Raw genomic sequence first — 21319 nt, 5'->3', positions numbered from 1 at the left:
GAGCTCTGGCCTTTTCATCAGGAAGGTCTAGAAGTTTGTTATTTCATTGAATGCCCATCTCCTTGCGTGAAAGATTATGCCCAATTTTGCTGGATACTTGGTTCTTGGTTGTAGTCCAAGTTCCTTTGACTTATGGAATATCATATTCTAAGCCCTCCAATCTTCTAATGTAGAAGCTGCAAGGTCCTGTGTGATCCTGACTGTAGTTCCACAGTATTTTAATTGTTTCTTTCTGGCTGCTTGCATTATTTTCTCCTATGGTGTCAATGCAATATTTATAGCACCCACAATCATGATAAAGACTGTGACCATAAATATTCCCACATGGTCCTTGATTGCAAAATATAACAAACTTTCCATATAGAGGACAGAAGCAAAGTATTTATTTAGACACCAGAAAACCAAATCCCAAAACCAGTAAGCCAATTCCATCTTAGTAGTAAAGAAGTTAACAAGCTTTAACAGCACAGAAAGCCACAGCAAACTTTAGCCTTCCCTCAAACCAATATAAGATCAATATTTCCTCACGAGCCTGACTCCTTCCTTGAGCATCCTTTCCCCCAGACATCTAATCTAGCTCTGACTCCCAGCTTCCTGTGAGCTCTGCTTTACCCTTCAGTAAATGCCTCTCACCACAAGCTCCATGTGACTACAATTCAGCCTATTAGGGGGAAGAGTTTATCTTCAAAGCAGGGAAACTTCCTGTGGGCTCTGCTCCACCCTTCAGCAAATTCCTCCCATCACAGGCTCTGTGTGATTACATTCAGCCTTTTAGGGAGTAGAGTTTACTTTCAAAGCAGGCCTATTAAAGGGCAGGGAAGATCTTCAAATTCCCATTCCTATTACATCTCCTTGACCTGATAATTCTGGAATTTTGCTACAGTATTCCTTGGACTTTTCAATTTGGGATCTCTTTCAGGAGATTATTGGTGGATTCCTTTGATAACTATTTTACCCTCTGATTCTAGGACCCCAGAGCAATTTTCCTTGATGATTTCTTAGAAGATACTGTCCAGGCTCTTTTTTTCATCATGGTTTTCTAGGAGAGCAATAATTCTTAGATTATCTCTCCTGCATCTATTTTCCAAGCCGTTTTTTTTTCAAATGAAATATTTTATATTTTTCTTCCATTTCTTCCTTCTTTAGATTTTGTTTGACTCATTCTTGATGCCTTGTAGAGTCACTAGCTCCTACTTGCCCAATTCTAACATTTATTTTATCATTTTCTTCAATTAGCTTCTGTACCTCTTTTTTCATTTTGCCAATTTTACTTGTCAAGGAGTTATTCATTTCATCAACTTTACTTTTTAAAGATTTGTTCTCATCCATGATTTTTTTTTCCATTTTGTCCATTGTATTTTTAAAATAATTGGTCAATTTATCTTGTATCTAATTTGGTGTTTAAAATCCTCCATGAGCTCTTCCAAGAATGATTTTTTGTGCTTGAGACCAATTCATATTCCCTTTTGAGGTTTCCAATGTGGATATCGTGTCAATGCTATCCTCTTCTGTGTTCACATTTTGCTCATTCCTGTCTTGAGAGTAGGATTCTATGGTCCTTGTTTTTCTACTTTTCTTCTTCATTGTGATTGCCTTTTTTCCAGGCTTTAAAGTGGATCTCTGGGGTGGTTGGTGGCTCAGTGAATAGAGCACCAACCCTGGAGTCAGGAGGACCTGAATTCAAATCCAGAATCAGACATTTAACACTTACTAGCCATGTGACCTTGGGCAAGTCACTTAACCCCAATTTCCCTGCCTTCCCCCCTCTAAAAAGCAAAAAAAAAAAAAAGTGGATCTATGCTTCTGTATCATGGGAGGATTCTGTTCCAAGTTTCTTGTGTTGGGAGCTAAGGGCCTGGTGTTGAGCTGGAACTGATTGGTGTGTGCCAAGGCTTGTGGCCAGGTAATGTCTTTCTGAGTTTCCCCAGGGTTATACTAAAGCTCACAGTGTGTGGTTGGGGAGGAGCGGTCTGGCCACTGGAAGTCTCCTCTTCCCCTAGGACTGTGCTATAGCACAGATAGCCTCAGCTGTCATCTGCACTGGTATCTGCCAATTTCCCTGGCTGTGTGAAGGCATGCCTACGGTCCTGATGTTGGCTCTACCCCCTTGGGGTTCAGTATCCCCTGCTGGTCTGCTGAGGTGGGGCTTACTGGGATACCTCCCATCCTGTACTGGACCCAGTTAGCCACAGCAAGAGGGGCCCTACCTGTCAATCTCCCTAGCCTCCTAAGCTAAAAGACTGCTTTACCCCTACTGTTGCTGGCTCCCCTATTCCAGAATTTCTCCTGGCACAATATTCTCTGGGTTTTTCAAGGTTATCAAGTGGGGAATGACAGTATTTACAATTTACTTTGCCATCTTGGTTCCCAGAAATACAAGTAGGTAACCTTCAAACATTTAGTCTGTGGGCTGGTAGCTCCAGGAGTAACTGCTGCCACTGCGGTAGACTTTGCACTTCTGTCTCACTCAGCTCGACAGACCCCATCCTACACTGAGAGGTTTGGTAATCACCACTGTGCTAGTGATTCAGCCTCCCAGAGTCCCCCCATAGTCAGATGTAGACCCACGTGTTCTACACTCTCCCAGTCGAGTGCAACAAGGTTTTTTTCCCATTGACCAACTGGACTCTCCTGGGCTGGAAATCTGACACACTCTGTCTCCCAGAGGATTCTACCACTATCAAATTTGTTCATATTCACTTTTTAGATGTATCTGAAAGAATTTGTGAGAGAACTCAAGTATGTCCCTGCTTTCACTCCATCATCTTGGCTCTGCCCCTAATCCCTGTGACTAATTCTTTCCACTAAAATATTTACTTAGCATTCTCACCATATGGGTTTTATTGTTTAGTGGAGATCGAAAAGTAAAGATACATAATCATTTGAACCTTATCATTTGAGTAACCACCATTGTGCTCTAGGATTCCCAGATTTGTGTCACAAGATCTCTTGAATGTGTAGCCTTTAATGCCATTGTAAATTAATGAATTTTTAATTTCCCTCAAATGTCACCTCAGAGTTTATTGCTAAATGCTAAATTTTTGTTAGTTCCCTCTGGAATGTTGAAAGGGATCTCCTTTTTATGTCTTCTGTGCCCCTTTCTCCTACTCAGTAATCTTGTTGAGGAACCTCAAATGTTTTATCAATTATGTTGATTCATATTCCTAAAAGACAAATATATTTTAGCTGTAATGATAATGAAATACTTTTTGGTACAGGGTTGGTAAACTGGTGGAAGCCCGTATGGGTTTCCAATCCATCCAATTTTCTTCATGGAACAAGAGAGAGAAAATAACCAGAAAACAATCAATTACTCAGAAACATCCTATTTGGAAAAAGAATCAGTTTAACAGGTCCATGACCTCAAACATACAGATTACCAATCCTGAAGCAATCAACACTGGGGTGAGTGCATTCCTTGGGACAGAAAGCCTGCTAAGTTTGGTTAGGGCATAAGGTATGTTTTAAAGTCTAGAAAATTTGGAGATATCAGCAGTAAACGATCCAGCTATATTTAAAATACTGTCAATTCTGTTGTTTGTTGTGGTTTGGATATATACTACCCTATACCCCTAACTGTTTTTTTTCCCCATTTCCCATCCCAAATGACCCAGGAAACAGTAAAAATACATCTGGAAATTGACTAAATCACTCTCAGCCCCAGTAGATATTAGCAACAAGTGGTCCTGTAAACGAGTGTGTATACGCATCTATTTGGAGACAAGTACACACATTATGTTTCCTTTGTTTTTATCCAACCATTAAACTGCAGCCATTTTAACTCAATAAGTAATTTTTTTTGGAGGGCAGGAGACAAAGTGATTGGGGTTAAGTGACTTGCCCAAGGTCACACAGATAGTAGGGTGTGTCAAGCATCTGAGGCCAGATTTGAATTCAGGTCCTCCTGACTCCAGGGCTGGTGCTGTATTCACTGCACCACCTACCTGCCCAATAAGAATTTATTAAGCACTTACTATGTGCAAGGTACTCTGTCTCATAGATGCAAGAGATATAAAAACAAAAACTAAAATAGTCACTGTCCTAAGAGATCTTACATCCTAATGGGAAACAGGTATGACACACCTGTAACACCCTGTTACAATAATTCATTTATTTTACCTAGGAATAATAATATCCCCTAAAGTCTATATGGTTCCCTCCTTTGAAGCTTAAGGAAGTTTACTTTACAGAAGTTGAGTTTAATTATAAATACTGTAACCCTAAGAAAAATTGGGCCCATTCATATGTGTGTATATATGCATGTATATGTTATATGTATATACACATATACACACATACATCCATTCATAAATATGTGTATATTTTAGATAAATTTACAATATATTTATATCTAGTTAACCCTTGACTTCTTTTTGGTTGAAGCAAAATTCAGCTTACTGAATTTTGAGTAATGATTTAGCAGATCATTTGAAAGGAAAAATTTGAGTAATGAATTAATTATTTTATAGTTTCTATATATAGATACTAGGAGAGGAAGTTAGGGAGACATTTCAAACTAGGCATTCCAAAGACATTTCAAACTCAACAGGTACAAAACAAAACTCATTATCTCCCCCCACCCAAACCCACCACTTATCCCACATTTGCTAATGCTGCCAAGGAAACTTGAACTGTCCAATTACACAGGTTTGGAATCATAACATTATCCCAAACTCCTCACCCACAAGCATTTTCCACAGATCTAGTCAGTTGCTTAATCTTGCCATGTCCATCCTTACAACCTCTGACATAGTTCCCCTTCTCTTCACTTACATGGCCACCAGCCTAGTTATGGCACTCATCATCTGACCTAGATCATTGCACTGGTCTCCAAATTAGATTCCCTGCCTCTAGTATCAACCTACTCCAGTCCTGCCACACCCCTGCCAACGCTCTAACCACATCACCCATCCACTCCACATCCTATTCCAAAAACTCTAGTGGTTTCTTATTTCCCCTAAGATCAAGTATAAATTTCTGTTTGTTTCCTTATAGCCTTACCTTCTCAGCTACATATTGCTTCCCTTTCTACACTCTACAGTCTAGCCAAACTGGTCTTACTATTCCTTACATACAATATGCCATCTTTTCTCTCCATGAGCTGTCATGGATAATCCTCCATGCCTGGAATTCATTATCTTCTCACTTTTGGTACTTAGTAAATCCCTGATTTCCTTCAAAACTCAATTCAACAACTGTCACTTTCTTTGCAAGACATTTTTGGATCACCTCTCTACTGCTAATACTTTTTCCACCCCAGGGTTATATTGTATCTATTTCATCAATTATACATGTCTCATCTAAACACACAGACATGCATTTCATTTACTCTCTTGGAATGTAAATCCCTTGAGAGGTAGTCTACTTTATTTTTGTCTTCATATTTCTAGCACTAAGCATGGTTCCTGCCACATCTAATTAATAAATTGATTGGTTGATTAGATTATTTTCCTAGGAGTTAGCCAGTAAAAGACAGAAAGATATAAAATGATAGCTTAAGGTGATGGTAGAGTTATACACACACACACACACACACACACATACACACATACATATACATATTTTTTTGAGGCCAGGGAATACCTAAATATTTTTATAAGCAGCAAAGAAGGTACCAGTATATAAGGAGAGACTGAAGATGAGAGAGAATGAGGAGATGATTAAAGGGGAAAGCAATTGGACTTACTAGTAGGGGCTGGGATAGAGAGAACAAGAGAAAATGTCATTGGCAAATAGTTGAGCAGCATTTTATGCAGAGATTGGAAATTCTGGAGCTCAGGAACCTCTTCTTTCTGCAGGACCACATCAGCCCTGGGACTGACACCTCATCAGTACCCTCTGGCCCTGGGGTCCCTCTATTTTGAAGACTGAGAGCTCTTCCTAGAACCTCCATTGAAGGAGGGTATCCAGGCTAGTCATCTCTTTGTTTCCTACCTGGCTACACTCCTCATGCCCCCATACTAGAAACTTTCCCTCCCTTCTTTCTTTTTAGCTCCTTTTTTTGTTTATTTGTTGTCTTTACACTTAGATCGTAATTACTTGAGGAAAGAGACTCTCTTTTTTGTGTTTGTATTCCCAGAACCTAGCACAGTACCTGGCATGTAGTAGGTGCTTAATAAATGTTTATTGATTGACTGACTGACAGACAGCCTGAAAAGGACTTCAAGTTGAATGGCTCACTTATGTCTGAGACCATTGTAATGGCTGTGTATCTCTTTCCTTATTCTAGTGTAAACTCTACTGCCAGCAATTCCATGCCATGTTCAACAAAAGAGCTATGTATTGTTGGCGCAACTGGAAGATGACATTAATACACATTTTGGCACCTCTGGTGTTCACTTCCTTATTGTTCAGGAGTTTTAATTCTTTAAATTATCAAGAAAGCCCAGTCTTGACATTGGATTTGAGTGAATATGGCAAAACTGTTGTCCCTTTTTCTGTCTCTGGAAATACATCTCTGATTAAGAAGAGCTCAGAATACTTGAATATTATGCTAAAGCGAAGAGGACAACAGCCCAAATTAGTGACAGGTAAGAATCATGTGATCAGTGTCTGATGGTGGGAACAATTGTCTATATCATGAAATCATAGCATTTAGAGTCAGAAGTGAACTGGGAACTCATTCTTAGAGTAATTAAATGACTTGCAAAGTTATCCAGATAGCAAGGTGACTCAGGATCAGTTCATTCTGGAGTCACGGATCCAATGGCTAGGGAATATACATACATGCATACATACATATACACACATATTCATATGCACATATACATGTATATGCATATATCTTTTCATTTGACTTGAATATTTGTAAGTCTGTAGTTATTTAACTTTTTTCTAAAATAAAACTTTATTATTCTGTTTTGGGATTCAAAAGCACAGAGATGTGAAGGAAATTCCTTTATCTGTATGTATCTTGTAAGTCCCAATTTACATAGGTACTTGTCTTCCTCATGAGAATGTTGGTTCCTTTGCTTTTTTGTTCCTTTGTTACTTCAGCACTTAGTTCAGTACTAGGCATCTAATAAGCCCTTACTAAGTGCTTTTAAATTGATTAATTATATCACACTTTCTCTGAGCTCATCTTCCCAACTCTCACTCACACTGGCAAGGATGGGTCCCAGGAGGGTGATACTCAATCGTCCTCTGGGGACCTAAACTGCCAGGGTACATGGGTGTTGGGAGAGGAAGACCAGAGAGCATGCTACAATTAATTGATTGATTGATTGATTATAGCTTTGGGGTTCACTTAATTCATTGTTTTGTGGATTTGGAGAAATAAATCTTATTTTTCCTTCTGTATGTATGATTTACCCTGTTAATTTTCTTGCTTTACCTTGCCTTGCCTTACCTAAGGATTTAGATTTATGTCTAGTGTTTCTGTACTTCCAGTCTTTTTTTTTTCTGTTCATTTTTTTTTCCTATTCATGGCAGTTTCTCTTAGACTTCTTTCCTCATTGTTTGGTCCCTCTCAGTCCTACTATTGGGAGCCTATTTTCTTTTATATAGTAGACCCCTGAGACTTAGCTTGAGTTTGTCACTTCAAATCGGTAGTTGGGGGAACTGGTGGCATCCCAGGGCTGTGTGAACTGTTGTAGGAGAGAACTGACCTAGGTTTCTAGGCCTTTTCCCTCAAGTCATAAAACCCTGTATAGATGACACAATTTTGAATGCATTTTAGGATCAGTTTTCAAAATAACTCAGAGAGAAATACATCCATAGTTTTAAAAAATCACAGATGATCTTATTGTAAAAAATGAAGACTTCAGCAACTACCAAAATACTAAGAAGACCATTGTCACTGGATCACAGAGTATGTGGAAAGGGAATAAAATATAAGAAGACTGGGAAGGTAGAAAGGGCCCAGGTAGAAAAAGCTTTACAAGCCAAATAAAAGACTTTATATTTGATCTTAGAGGTCAGAAGGAGCCACTGGAATTTATTGAATGGGTCTAGGTGGTGGGGCAGGGGGAAGGTTTTTGAGAAGGCTGGGAAAGGATCCCTCATGATAAGCATCCTTCATGATAAGAGACTAAGGTATCTACCATAAAAGTCTTGCACAAAGCAGTCGTTTACTTTTAAAGGCACACAACATGCATAAGCATAATTTGTTAACTAGAGCTCACAGCTGTAGTTAGTGGTCAAGGTTTTCCATTATACTTAGTTCCTTCCACAAAATCAATAATTTGTTGAAATAATCATAAGGACTAATCAACTCTAAAGAAATAGATAAAACTAAGTAGAAGTAGCAAAATTCAAAGGAAATAGGAATAATGTCCTAATCTACTCATTCTCTTCTCTACTTATCAATTGCTGCTTAATTAAATCTTAGTTGTCCCTTTTTTCCCCAGAAAAAATTAATTTTATGTCATCTGTTGCATCCGTACTTGGGAAAACATCACCCTGGCTCTCAACCTATCAAAAGCTTTTTTAAACTGCTAGGCTTTGGTATAAGAAATCCCTAAGACTTCTTAACCTAGGGCCCATGGACTTGTTTGTTTTGATAAATGTGTTTCAATATAATTGGTTTCCTTTCTTATTCTGTATATTTTATATTATGCATTTAAAGATGTTATTCTGAGTAAGGGTTCATAGGCTTTACCATCTGCTAAAGAGATTTGTGTCATGACACAAAAAAAGATCAAGAACCTCTGCAACCAGTTTGCCTTGCTGAATTATTTGAAGAATTTCTTTGAGTATTCTAGTAAAAGAACCTTACCTGTGACTATATTCTGCTGATCTAATGCAGTTTTTCTTTGCTTCAAGATCCAGTGTTCACTGAGAAAGAAATCTTTGATAACTCATTAGTACTTCCCCCACCCCCAAGCCATGTGATAATTATTTCCAAATTAGGGAACAGTTAACCAAATTTTCATATAACATCCCCTTCCTTTTCCCTTCCTTCTGATAACATGCAGTAAAACATTTTTTTAATCCTTGTTGTAGTTGCCATTATTGTATAATTAAGATGATTCCTGATTTCTTTGGAAATTTTGTTGTGGCACAGATAGTTTTAAAGGTAGATATTCTTGGGAAAGTTATGTCATTTTAACTACTGAACCTTTGAAAAAGAAAGGATTTTAAACCAAGTTATATAATAGTTTCCTTGTTACAGTGTTAGGGAATCAGTAAAGAAAGAGGACTTGAGAATAGAGCCTTGTAACTGAAACAGTTTGAAGTAGATTAGTGAATTCATTGAAATTGAAAGAAAAAGACAGTGTATTTAGACAACAAAATAGATACGCTAAATTTTAATAAATTAATCTACTTGTGATGTATGTATGTAATACTTGTGAAATTGAAAAGGATAAGTTCAGGGCCAGTTTGGAGGCAATAAGGATGGACCAAGATAATAAAAAATTGATCTTGAAGGCAATAGACTCACTGTACAATGCTGTGTCTTAATGTAAATCTGTTGAACAATTACCAGCATTTCAAGTACAATGTGTCATGTTAATGGGACATTACCATACTGGTTAGTTACCATATGCCCTTGGTCAGTCAAGATGTCTAACTGTTAGGTCACCTTGTTTCCTCATTGTAAGCATAGCCAGAGACTGAGAAATTATTCAAACTGTTTAATAAAAATCTGTACTCCCATTAACATTTCATTAGAGACAGGAACAATGCCACAATGGGACTAACCACCAATAGCAGGCTATTGATCTCCACAGGACAATGAAAAAAAGTCGGCTGGTCCTCCATTATCATTACCGTTTACAGGTGTCACTAATGCTAATTCTCTCTTTGACTTATTTGCATTGTAATCTTGGTTCTCATGTTAGATACAGAAAAAACTGGACTTGTGAGTATATCTCTCTATGTCATAGGAATTTTAACCTGGGGGGTTAAATCTGGAATGGCTAGGTGGCTTCAGATACTTTAGCTGTGTGATGCTGAGCAATTCACAACCTCTCTCTGCCTTAGTTTTCTCACCTGTAACATGGAGATAATAATAGTACCCACCTCTTAGGGTTGTTGTAAGTATCACATGAGATCATATTTATAAAATGCTTTGAAAATCTTAAAGCATGATATAAATAAATATAGTTATCACTTTTATTATTTTTTTTTATTAACCTTATGTAGCCTTAAGTTAGCAGCTCAGTCACCGATGAAAGAATGTTTGTTATAAGCCTCTGAGGACAGATATTGTGTCTTCCATTTTTAATCTAATCCAGCATGATGAGGATTCTACAATGCACATAACCTGACTTACCTATAATGCTTTTCCAACTTAGGTAACCTAGAAGATTTCCTGGTTGGAAGTAAAAGCTGTATTGAACACTGTATTGTTGCAATTTCCCTGGAAGTCACTAACAGCAAGCTGATCGTGACTGCTCTGTTCAACAACCAGGCATACCATTCAGCCGCAATAGCCACTGCAGTTTTGGACAATATCCTATTTATGCTGCTTTCTGGCCCCAATGCTTCCATTACAGTTTCCAACAAGCCTCAGCCTGTCAGTGTCTTCAATAAAATGAATAATATCTTTGCTGAGTATGTGACTACCCTTCTCCTGGGGTTGGGGATCTTTACATGTATTATTTCTCTGTCCTTAGCGATTTGTTCATCTATTTATGTATACTTAGGAAAGTGGTAACTGTGGGAATCTTTCCTACTATCCATATGAACTAATGTCTTTCACGTTCCATCTCTTGCAGCAGTTCTAATGGATATAAGGTTGCCATTAGCCTATCCTTTGGCCTGTCTACCTTGGCCAGTACTTTTTCCATCCAGACTGTCAGTGAGAGAGTAAATGGAGTAAAGCACATCCACTTTGTGGCTGGCATATATGTCCTCATTTTCTGGCTGTCTGCCCTGATGTGGGACCTCTTCAACTTCTTCATTCCCTGTTTACTGTTGCTGGTAAGTACTAAGCAAGGTGTGTCAAGGTCAGATCTTCTCTTGTACCACAGTATCTCTCTCATCAGCCAGTGTTGTTCTGAATTCAATCCAAATCAAAGAGGATCTGTAGCTGAGGAATGGAGTCTCAGCTACTAATACTGGGAAATCCAATGTGGAATCCCCAATATGAGTAGCTCCTCTGTCAGAAGAAAAAGCTAAATATGTTGGTAACCTTGTATCTGTAGAAATAGAGGCAACTCTTCTTCATTTTACTCACCAGCAAATATTAGCCATGGGAGTTCTCCAAAGACAGAATGATTATTCTTGTCATGTTATGTTAAGTGACCTGCCCTATACTTTTCAAGTCTGTAATAAACTTTTAGCATTGTCCTTGGCATATCTACTTGTCTCCTGTTATACTAGTAATACCCATGCAGTTTTACTTTTTCTACTTTTAAAAGTTCTCTGTTTGAATATACTGGTATGGCCAGGTATAACTACACAGAGGAGAAAATACCTCTCATTTTTTTTCCTCCTTTCCACTATTCAGCCATGACTAGTGACTTCTACTGGAGCTCTTTGAATAGGCATACATACTGTGTAACCAGCCCTGAGCTAATTTGTCATCCTTAAAATGTCCATCAAAGTACTTTGTCACCCTTTGCACAGAGTTCCTGAAATATTTCCAGCTAGCTGGACTTTTCAGTCTATGCACTGTTATTCCTCCTGGACCTGCTCGGCTGATGGGGTCAGGGAAAGGACTGACTAGAGATAGAGGCTACTATGCTGGCAAGTTATTCTTGTAGATAGAAAATATAGTGTGTAAGAGTCAAGAGCTAAGCTGTTACTGTGAGGTCACTTATCAAACAGCAAGTGAGCTACAATACAGTAATGGCACCTTGAGGCCCAGGACCCTGAATCCAAAAGCCTTAGGAATAGTAATGCCTCCTAAACTTCTGTCCTCTGGCCTAGTCACTGAAGACATCATGACGGGAGAAAGAGGCCCCTTCCTTAGCAGCACCACCTAGTGCTGACTGTTTACTACCAGCAGACAGATAAGGAAAAGCACCCTCAGAGTGGCAGTACCTCTTAGACCACCAGTCTTGCTGCCAGCCCAACTCTCAGAAGTATCATATGGGGCAATAACTCATGTAGAGAAGGGGCCAGCCATCCCCACCCACTGCTAACCAACTGCAGGCAGGCCAACCTAGCTGAAACAACAAGGGACTCTGTAGGAGAAATAGGAGGCAGCATGTACTAAGTAATTCAAACTACAACCTCCACCATCTCTCCTCAGACCCCCATGGAGAGATCCTAGGGGCCTGAACCCAACAGTCTTTGTAATAGGTGATTCAAGAATGGGTCCAACCAATGATAAAACAAAATGAACAATAGCTGACATTTTTATAGGGCTTTAAGATTTAAAAAGTTCTTCATAAACTGACCGTGTAACCTTGAGCAAGTTACTTAACCCCAATTGCTTAGGGGTGACCAGGTGGCACAATGAAATGAGTAAGAATGCTGGCCCCAGAGTTGGGAGACCTGGGATCAGTTCCAGCCTCACATACTCGGCACCCATACAAAAATAACTGGCCACGTAACCTTGAGCAAGTTACTTAACCCCGGTTGCTTTAAAAAAAAAGTTCTTCATATACTTTATATAATTTAATTCTCACCAAACATGATGAGGTAAATGCTACAGGCATAATTTGTTGCACTGAATTTTATTTTCAGTTGCAGATTCTCTCCCTTCCCGCTCCAACTTGCCCCTACCCATCAAGAAGCAAGAAATATAAAATCCATTATAGATATGAAGTCATGCAAATCAAATTTCCACATTAGCCATGTTCTGACAAAAAAAAAGAGAAAGAAAAGACTGAAGAAAAAGAAAAGAGGGAAAAAGGAAGGAAGGAAGGAAGGAAGAAAATTTGCTTTAGTCTATACACTGAGTCCATCAGTTCTCTCTCTGAAGGTGGATAGCATTTTTCATCATGAGTCTTTTGGAACTGTAGTGGGTAAATGTGTTTCTCAGAGTCTTTCACTTATTGTAAAAGGTTGTTTTGCTTTATAACATTGATGTTACTATGTAAATTGTTCTCTTGGTTCTGCTCACCTCATTTTGTATCTGTTTTCAAATTCTCCAAGTTTTTCTGAAACCATTCCCTATCATCATTTCTTATAGCACAATAGTATTCTATCACATACATATACCATACCTAGTTCAACCATTCCCCATTTGATAAGTATCCACTCAGTTTCTAACTCTTTGACAAATTTTATTGTTTTTCAGTAACATCCAACTCTTCATAAACCCTTTTGGGGTTTTCTTAGCAAAGACAGTGGAGTAGCTTGCCATTTCCACCAGCTCATTTTATAGATGAAGAAACTGATGAAAACAAAGTGACTTGCCCAGGATCTCATAGCTAGTCTGAGGCCAGATTTGAACTAATACAGGGGTCTCCTATTGATGGGGTATAGGCTCTGGGAACCCCTTTGAATCTTCCCACTTCATCTGGCATTCCCTAGAGTTTTTCACCATGACTGAATCTCTCATTAACCTAGCCTAGCCCTCCAAGGTCTGTCACCTGCAGGTAGCCTTCAGCTACCTCCCACCCTTGATCCTATCAAAATATCTATGACCAACTCAGTTACCCTTAAACTAACCTAGCCCTCCATTGTCTGTTATCTCAAGCTGTTTCCCACCCTTTATCCCATCAAAATCCCATTCTCTTGGTTCCTGGAGTCTGACCTCTAGTCACCCCAGTCCCATCAAGATCCTCCTTAGACTTCTGCTCAAGACCCTCCCTATACCCCTGCTCCCAGACTGTTAGATCACTCCTAGATCCTTCCCACAGTCCTTCTGTATATAAGATCCATCTTGCCTCCATGAAGGGACTCAGATTCAATCTAGCTCAGACTCAGTCTGTGTCAGATTGTTCTGGCCTGTTTGTCAATACAGGCATCACAAATGCTTAGGTTCCTTAAGCGACTACCCAATATGGTGAATCTTTAATAAACTTTGTTTTCTTTGGCTGAGAAAAGGCTTGAGTCAAATTCATTTGGCAGGACAGGGTGTGTTGGTATTCTGGGGTCTCGAGCACCCCTAAATCCCAAACCTCAACACTGGGATATCTTTCTGCCTAAACATTCCCATTCCCATTCCTGGATGCTGGTGTTTCCTTGCTGCTGTTCCCCCTCCCCCCCACCTCCCGCCCACTGCTGCCTCCGCCATTTGTGCTGCTGCCATTGTTCAGCTCCTGGCCAGCTCTTGGCTGGAAAAATGACCCAATGGAACTTTTTCTCGACTTTCTCAATTACATTTCGGACTGGAGGATGTGAAGGAATGAAAATAAAAGCTTACCTGTCATCTTGACTCCAAATCCACATAGATATGAGAGATAGGGTGGAGGTAAAAACAATGGGATTTAGTTGCTGATTAGATATGTTGGAGCACCACAATTCTTCCAGGCTCCTAAATGTGTAACCCTGGCCCTTTGCTTACTCTCCCTTACCTCACATACCTAAGCAGTTGCCAAGTCCGGCCATTTCTACCTCCTCAAGATCTTCTATATCCATCTCCTCTTTCCTTATATTCTCACTGCCTTAGCTCAGCTCCTTATCACACCTTGCTCAGATTATTTCAACCACTTCTTCATTGGTCTCAAAACCTCTTCCCACTTTAGTACATTCTCTACTTTGTACAAAAATGATTCTCTTTAAGCTCAAATCTGGCAATACCACTCTAATACTCAGTAAACTCTAGTGCCTCCCTATTCCCTCGAGAGTAAAATATAGGCTCTCTTTGGGTTTTATTTTATATTTTATTCTGAACTTGGACACCCAAAAAGAGCTTTTCCACAGACCAATCAGAACACATAAAGAGAAACTAGGGATTTTATATGAAACCATGAATCTCCATTTCATGCTGCTTCTTTAAATATGTGTGTGTGTGTTATCTAAATGTATGTATATTATATATGTGATTACAATATATCATTCTACGGATTACTTTCAGAACAGTCCCATTTGTCTGTACTTCCTTCTGAAAGTCTGTTACCTTCTGTACATTTTAAAAAATACTTCCATGGTGAGTTAACATTGTTAACTTCTTCCTCTTCTTCCAAATTTCCCAGCTAAATCAAAATCTGAAAAAAAAAAACCCTTTAACAAATAAGTATAGTCGAAATGAATCCAAACACTGACCATCCATCTTTAATGCACTTCATAATTGGTTGTTGCATTGATCAGAGTTCTTAAGTCTTTCAAAGTTATTTTTCTCTATGTTGATTTCCTTGTACAGATTGTTTTCCTGGTTCTACTCATGTCGCTCTGAATTAGTTCATACTCCCCAAGCTTCTCTATAATTATCTCTTTTTACATTTCTTACAACACAATATTACATTATGTTTACATGTCATAATTTGTTCAGCCACTCCCCAGGTGGGACCCCCATCTCCCTTAGATTCTTATTCTTTGCTTTTCTTTACCTCACTTTTAATCTCCCTTTCTGGATCAGAAAGTTTGTTTTGCTTGCAGTTGTTCCCTTCCCAGTATTATCCTCTGTCCTAAACCCACCTCATTTCCTTATCTCCACTTTTTTCCCCTGAATTTAATATAATTTTTGTGTTTGTGATGCATTTTTCAGATATCCTTTGTCCATTTCAGATGAGAATGAAGTTAATCTCAATCATTCCTTCCCTTCCTCAATTTATATATACTCATGTTCTTATATACTGATTATGAAAAGTAGCAAGTCACATCCCCCTCTTTTTCCTTTTACCTTACCTTTCCTTTACTCTCCCTTCTTAAAATCCTCATAACAGAACTATTTCATGCTTTGGTCCTTGGTTTTTCTAATGTTGGCTCTTTAATATCCTTTGAAGACATTAAAATTCTGAAGAAACATTTTCCTTCTCCCTCTGTGTTTTTATTTTGGTGGTCTGGAATAGTCATTTTTTGACTATTGGAATATTGTAGCCTGTGAGACCTGCTCTCATATATAGTTATTGTTGGTCAGTCATGTCCAATTCTTTATGACCCATTTTTGGGGGGTTCTTAGCAAAGATAATGGAGTGGCTTTTCATTTCCTCCCCCAGTTCCTTTTATAGATAAGAAAACTGAGATAAACAGAGTTAATTTTTTTTTCCCACAGTCACACAACTAATAAGTGGCTGATGCCAGATTCGAACTCAGGACTTTCTGACTGTAGGCCCAACACTCTATCCACTATGCCACCTAGTTGCCCCCCTCATTTATAGTAGAAGCTTCTTGTCTGACTTTTGACTGTGGTCCCTTAATTAATTATCCTTTTTGTTTTTTGCTATTGGCAGTATTTTTTCTTTAGAATCCCTGAATTTTGACCAACATTACTGTGAGTTTCTGTTTCTGTCATTCCCTGAGTAGGGTGACTTGGCAGTAGGAGCAAACTCCTGGCCCACTTTCAATGTCACCTGAACCATATTAAAATATAATTGGGAAATGTTTAACAAAATAAATAAAAATACAGTACAGCACAGAAAATGTTAATTTGTGTGTTTCTAAGTCAATATGCAGCTTTCAGGGATCTTCTTTTTTTAGTTTGACCCCACTGGACTGAGAGGATTTACATATGGCTACAAGGAAGAAACCCTGGTACATGTTGCATAGGAGCAGTTAGATATTTGTCTTTGCCTTAGGTGGAGAGAGAAACTCTGAGAAAAAGAGGACAGAGGTAAAAAAAATGGAGTGTAATCTGCAAGATTCATAACCCTGAGGGAAAGGGCAAGAAGGAAGATCTAGAAAAAGTTCAAAAGAGCAATACCAATCATCACCAGCCTAGCAGAATGGCAGCTACAGAGCTCCCTAGACAGTGAACTGTTGGTTGTCAGTGATAGTGCATTTCCTCTTGGGGACATGCAGAGCAGCAGGATGGGCAGTCTTCCTCCTCCAGAATGAAGGAAGACTGAGAACAGATTTAGTGGAGGTTTGAGAAGGGTGGTATTTTTATAATATAATCAGGGGAAGAAGGACATTCAGGTGGTGGTGTGTATTGGGTAGGGAAGGTTTCCCTGGAGCACCTCTCTGCTGCAGGTTTGCACCAGAAAGTACAGCAGGGGCACGCTCAAGATGTGGATACTGGCCTGTACTTGGTGTGAAAGAATATGGTGATAAGGAAGAACATTTTTGGTGAAAGTCTGTAGAGTACATGCACACAGAGGAAAGACCTCTGGAGACTAGAAGTTACCAGTGATGCAGTTGTGTTCCCTAGGGTTTGGGGTCTTTGGCTGCCCTTGTGTTGTCATTGCAATGTGGCTGTGGTTTTGTGTGGAAAGGATCCATGGGTATCTGTTTTAGTCTGAGCTCAAAACACATGTTGCTTCAATGACACTTTGCAGCATATACCAGGATTGGGGAAGTTATAATGGGTTTTAGTCAGATCCAACTTAAGAGTTATGTTTATCTTAATTGGACCATCTAAATTTACTCGTGGTTTTCTACTCCCAGAGAAGAGTTCTGCCTATTACTGGTGGCATCACTAGATAGCATATAAGAGTCCAAAATTTCTCTGTTGAAGAATTCTTCTTCCTTCTTCAGAAGCACCAGGAATCGGGAAGTTCAAGCCTAGACTGTTTGCTTAAGGTAGTAGAGACCACTGAAAGACCAGGTGAATTCATGCTGACTCTGGGAGTGCCAGTTCTTAGGCTATAGGACTTAGGACTTTAAGGGGTAAAGGGTATAGCTTTCATTATACAAGCTGGTTTCAGGATATATCTATAGAACAGCGCTTCTTAAACTATGGGTCCTGATGCAAAAAAATTGGCAACAGTAAAAGGTTTCTGAACATGCAATGACAAAAAATTAATTAAAAATCAATTGCTTGATGAATCCAAGGTGTTTCTGGCAGTGCTTACCTCTGTTGCATTGACAATTTGATTGCAGCCTTGATTCTGAACACAAAGCTTGTGTACTTTGTACTGTTCGTGCCCTCAATCCACATAACACAAATGAACACTACAGAAACATAAAAAAGGGTCACAAATGGAAAAAGTTTAAGAAGCCCTGGTATAGATGAGTGGGGTATATAGCCAAAAAATGGTGGTATATGAATGTAGTAGAATGTTACTGTGCTATAAGAAATTAATGTGATGAATACAGAAAAATATGAAAAGACTTCTATGTAAGATGAAAGTCTCTGTCCTTAAAGAGCTTTTGAGTCAGGTTCCCTCCTGTTTAGTACATCATCCATATTAGCTGACCACAGTGCAGTGTATCTATGGACCAAGCTACTGGCTTTGATCATCGCCATGAAGACATGGGGGTACTTTCTTTTTTTATTATTAATTTATTTATTTTAGCATTCAACATTAACATCTACAAGATTTTTAGTTCCAAATCTTCTCCCCATCTCTCCTCTTCCCCCACACCAAGAATTCATTTTGATTACCCCTTCCTTCAATCTGCCTTTCCTTCTATCTCTTCTACCTTCTTCTTCTACCCTCTTCTCTTATGCCCTTCTCTTCTATTTTCCTGTAGGGAAAGATAGATTTCTATACCCCATTGCCTGTATATATAATTTCCCAGTTGCATGCAAAAACAATTTTTAACATTTGTTTTTCAAACTTTGATTTCCACATTCTCTACCTTCCTCCCTCCCCACCCACCCTAATTGAGAAGGGAAACAATTCTAAATAGATAATACATATGTAGTCATGCAAAACACTTCTTTAACAGTCATATTGTAAAAGACTAACTATATTTCCCACCATCCTGTCCAGCCTCCCATTTATTCTATTTTCTCTTTTGACTTGCTTCTGATTACTCCTTCCTCCCTTTTGCCCTCCGTTCTATTATCCCCCTTCTCTCTTATCTATCTTCCCCCTACTTTCTTGTATGATAAGATATATTTTCATACCCAGTAGAAGGGCTGAGTGTGTATGATATTCCCTCCTTAAACTAAATCCTATGAGAGTAAGGCTAGTCCATTCCCTCTCACCTCCTCCCTTCTTGCCTCTTTTATGTAAGATAATGTATACCTTTCTATGTCTCCCTTTCTCCTCCCAGTACATTCCTCTTTCATGACTTAATTTTATTTTTTAGGTATCATCATGTAAACAGTTCAACTTTAATAAGTCCCTTATGATTTCTCTTTCCTTTTAATCTTTTCTTTTCTTTTTATTTTTTCTCTCTTTTTTTATTTTTTAGCTTACATCATTCATTTCCACAAGATTTTGAGTTACAAATTTTCTCCCCAGTTTCCCCTACGTCCCACTCCAAAACAGCTATTCCCACTGAATATCCCCTCCTCTAATCTGCTCTCTTCCATATCTTCTCCCATTCCCCCTTCAACTTTCCAGTAGGGCACAGTAGATCTCTATGCCCCAGTGCCTGTATATCTAATTTCCCAGTTACATGTAAAATAATAATAATAATAATATATTTTAAAACATTTGATTTTAAAACTTTGGATTCCAGATTCTTTCCCTTCCTCCCTCATCACCCACCCTCACTGGGAAGATAAGCAATTCAATATAGGTTGTACATGTATAGCTATTCAAAACATTTCCATAGTGGATATATTGTGAAAGACTGACTGTATTTCCCTCTATCCTATCCCACCTCTCCCACTTGTTCTGTTCTCTACTTTGATCCTGTCCTTTTTCAAAAGTGGGTGCTTCCAACTTCCCCCTCAGCCTGCCCTCCCTTCCATTATCCCCCTCTCTTCTCCTTCCCCTCTATTCTTCTATAGGGTTACATACCCTATTTAGTGTGTATGTCATTTCCTCCCTAAACCAAATTCAATGAGAATAAGGTTGACTTATTCCCTTTTGCCTTCCTGTTCTTGCCCTCCGTTGTAACAATTTTCCCTTGCCTTTTCTATATGAGATAATTTACCCCATTCTGTCTCTCCCCATCTGCTCTCATTATATTCCTCTCTCACTTCTTAATTTCACCTCTTAAGTATCATCCCTTCCTATTCAACTGGTCCTGTGTCCTCTGTCTATGTATACCTGTAGACATATATACACAGACTCACATATGTATTCATATGCCCATATACCCTCCTATATAGACATATATGTATGTATATGCATACATACATATACATACATATATATATACACATATACGTATATGTACATTTCTATTCCCTTCAACTATTCTCATACTGAAAAAAGTTTCATAAGTTACAATTATCATTTTTCCATGAAGGAATATAAGTAGTTCAACTTTGATAAGTTCCTTATTATTTCTTTTCCCTGTTTACCTTCTCAAGCTTCTCTTGCTTCTTGTGTCTGAATGTCAAATTTTCTATTCAACTCTGGTTTTTTCATCAAGAATGCTTGAAAGTCCTCTATTCCACTGAATGACCATATTTTCCCCTGAAACATGATACTCAGTTTTGCTGGGTAGGTGATTCTTGGTTTTAATCCCAGCTCCTTTGCCCTCCGGAATATCATATTCCAAACCCTTCTATCCCTCAGTGTAGAAGCTTCCAGATCCTGTGTTATCCTGATTGTGTTTCCACAATGTTGAAATTGTTTCTTCCTGGCTACTTGTAATATTTTATCCTTGATCTTGGAACTCCAGAACCTGGCTATAATATTCCTAGGAGTTTTTTTGGGGGGATCTTTTTCAGGAGATGATCTATGGATTCTTTCAACCTCTGTATTTCCCTCTTGTTCTAAAACATCAGGGCAATTTTCCTTAAGAATTTCTTTAAGGATGATTTCTAGGCTCTTTTTTTGATGATGACTTTCAGATAGTCGAAATAATTTTTAAATTATCTCTCCTGGATCTATTTTCCAGGCCAGTGGTTTTTCCAATGAGATATTTCACATTGCCTTCTATTTTTTCATTTGTTTAATAGTACCTTGATTTCTCATAAACTCACTAGCTTCCATTTGCTCCAATCTAATTCTGAAGGAATGAATCTCTTCAGTGAGCTTTTGAGATTCTTTTTCCATCTGACAATTTGGCTTTTTAAGGTGTTGCTCTCTACATTGCCTTTTTGAGCCCCTTTTGCCATTTGAGGTAGTCTATTTTTTAAGGTGTTATTTTCTTCAGTCAGGTTGTTGACTCTCATTTCATAATTTTCTTGCATTTTTCTCACTTCTCTTCCCAATTTTTCCTCCACTTCTCTTATTTGATTTTCAAAATCCTTTTTAAGTTCCTGTATGGCCTGTAACCAGCTCATATTTTTCTTGGAAGATTTTGGTGCAGGAATTCTGACTTCATTGTCTTCTTCCCATTCCATGCTTTGATCCTTTTAGTCCCCAAATAGGAGTATAAAGTTGGGTTGCTCTGCTTCCTTTGCTTCCTTTGATTTCTCATGTTGCCACTCAGTTACTTGACCTTTGAGCCTTTTGCCACGGTAGAACTCTGCTACCAGAAACAGGAGCTTTATTCCAAACACTGGGGATTTCGCAGCTGCTGGAGTTTAGGTGACCTCTCTGAAGCTTCCACATGCTTTGGCAGGCTGCTCAAGCACCCCAGG

The 21319-nt window shown here is 38.7% G+C and overlaps 1 protein-coding gene across 1 annotated transcript in view; it reads left to right on the top strand.

Moving 5' to 3' along the window:
* LOC138159013 (phospholipid-transporting ATPase ABCA3-like) overlaps nucleotides 1-21319 on the top strand; it is a 189955-nt gene that overhangs the window by 111543 nt on the left and 57093 nt on the right. The window contains exons 15-18 of the mRNA XM_069085363.1: nucleotides 3219-3405; nucleotides 6230-6530; nucleotides 10239-10497; nucleotides 10662-10866. Of these exons, the coding sequence (XP_068941464.1) occupies nucleotides 3219-3405; nucleotides 6230-6530; nucleotides 10239-10497; nucleotides 10662-10866 (952 nt within the window). The remainder of the gene's footprint in view (nucleotides 1-3218; nucleotides 3406-6229; nucleotides 6531-10238; nucleotides 10498-10661; nucleotides 10867-21319) is intronic.

Source organism: Petaurus breviceps, unplaced genomic scaffold (genome assembly GCF_028583685.1).
Source record: "Petaurus breviceps papuanus isolate PSGF00001 unplaced genomic scaffold, PetGlider_PUasm1.0 175, whole genome shotgun sequence".
NCBI lineage: Eukaryota > Metazoa > Chordata > Mammalia > Diprotodontia > Petauridae > Petaurus > Petaurus breviceps.
This window is presented reverse-complemented; position numbering and strand designations above follow the sequence as displayed.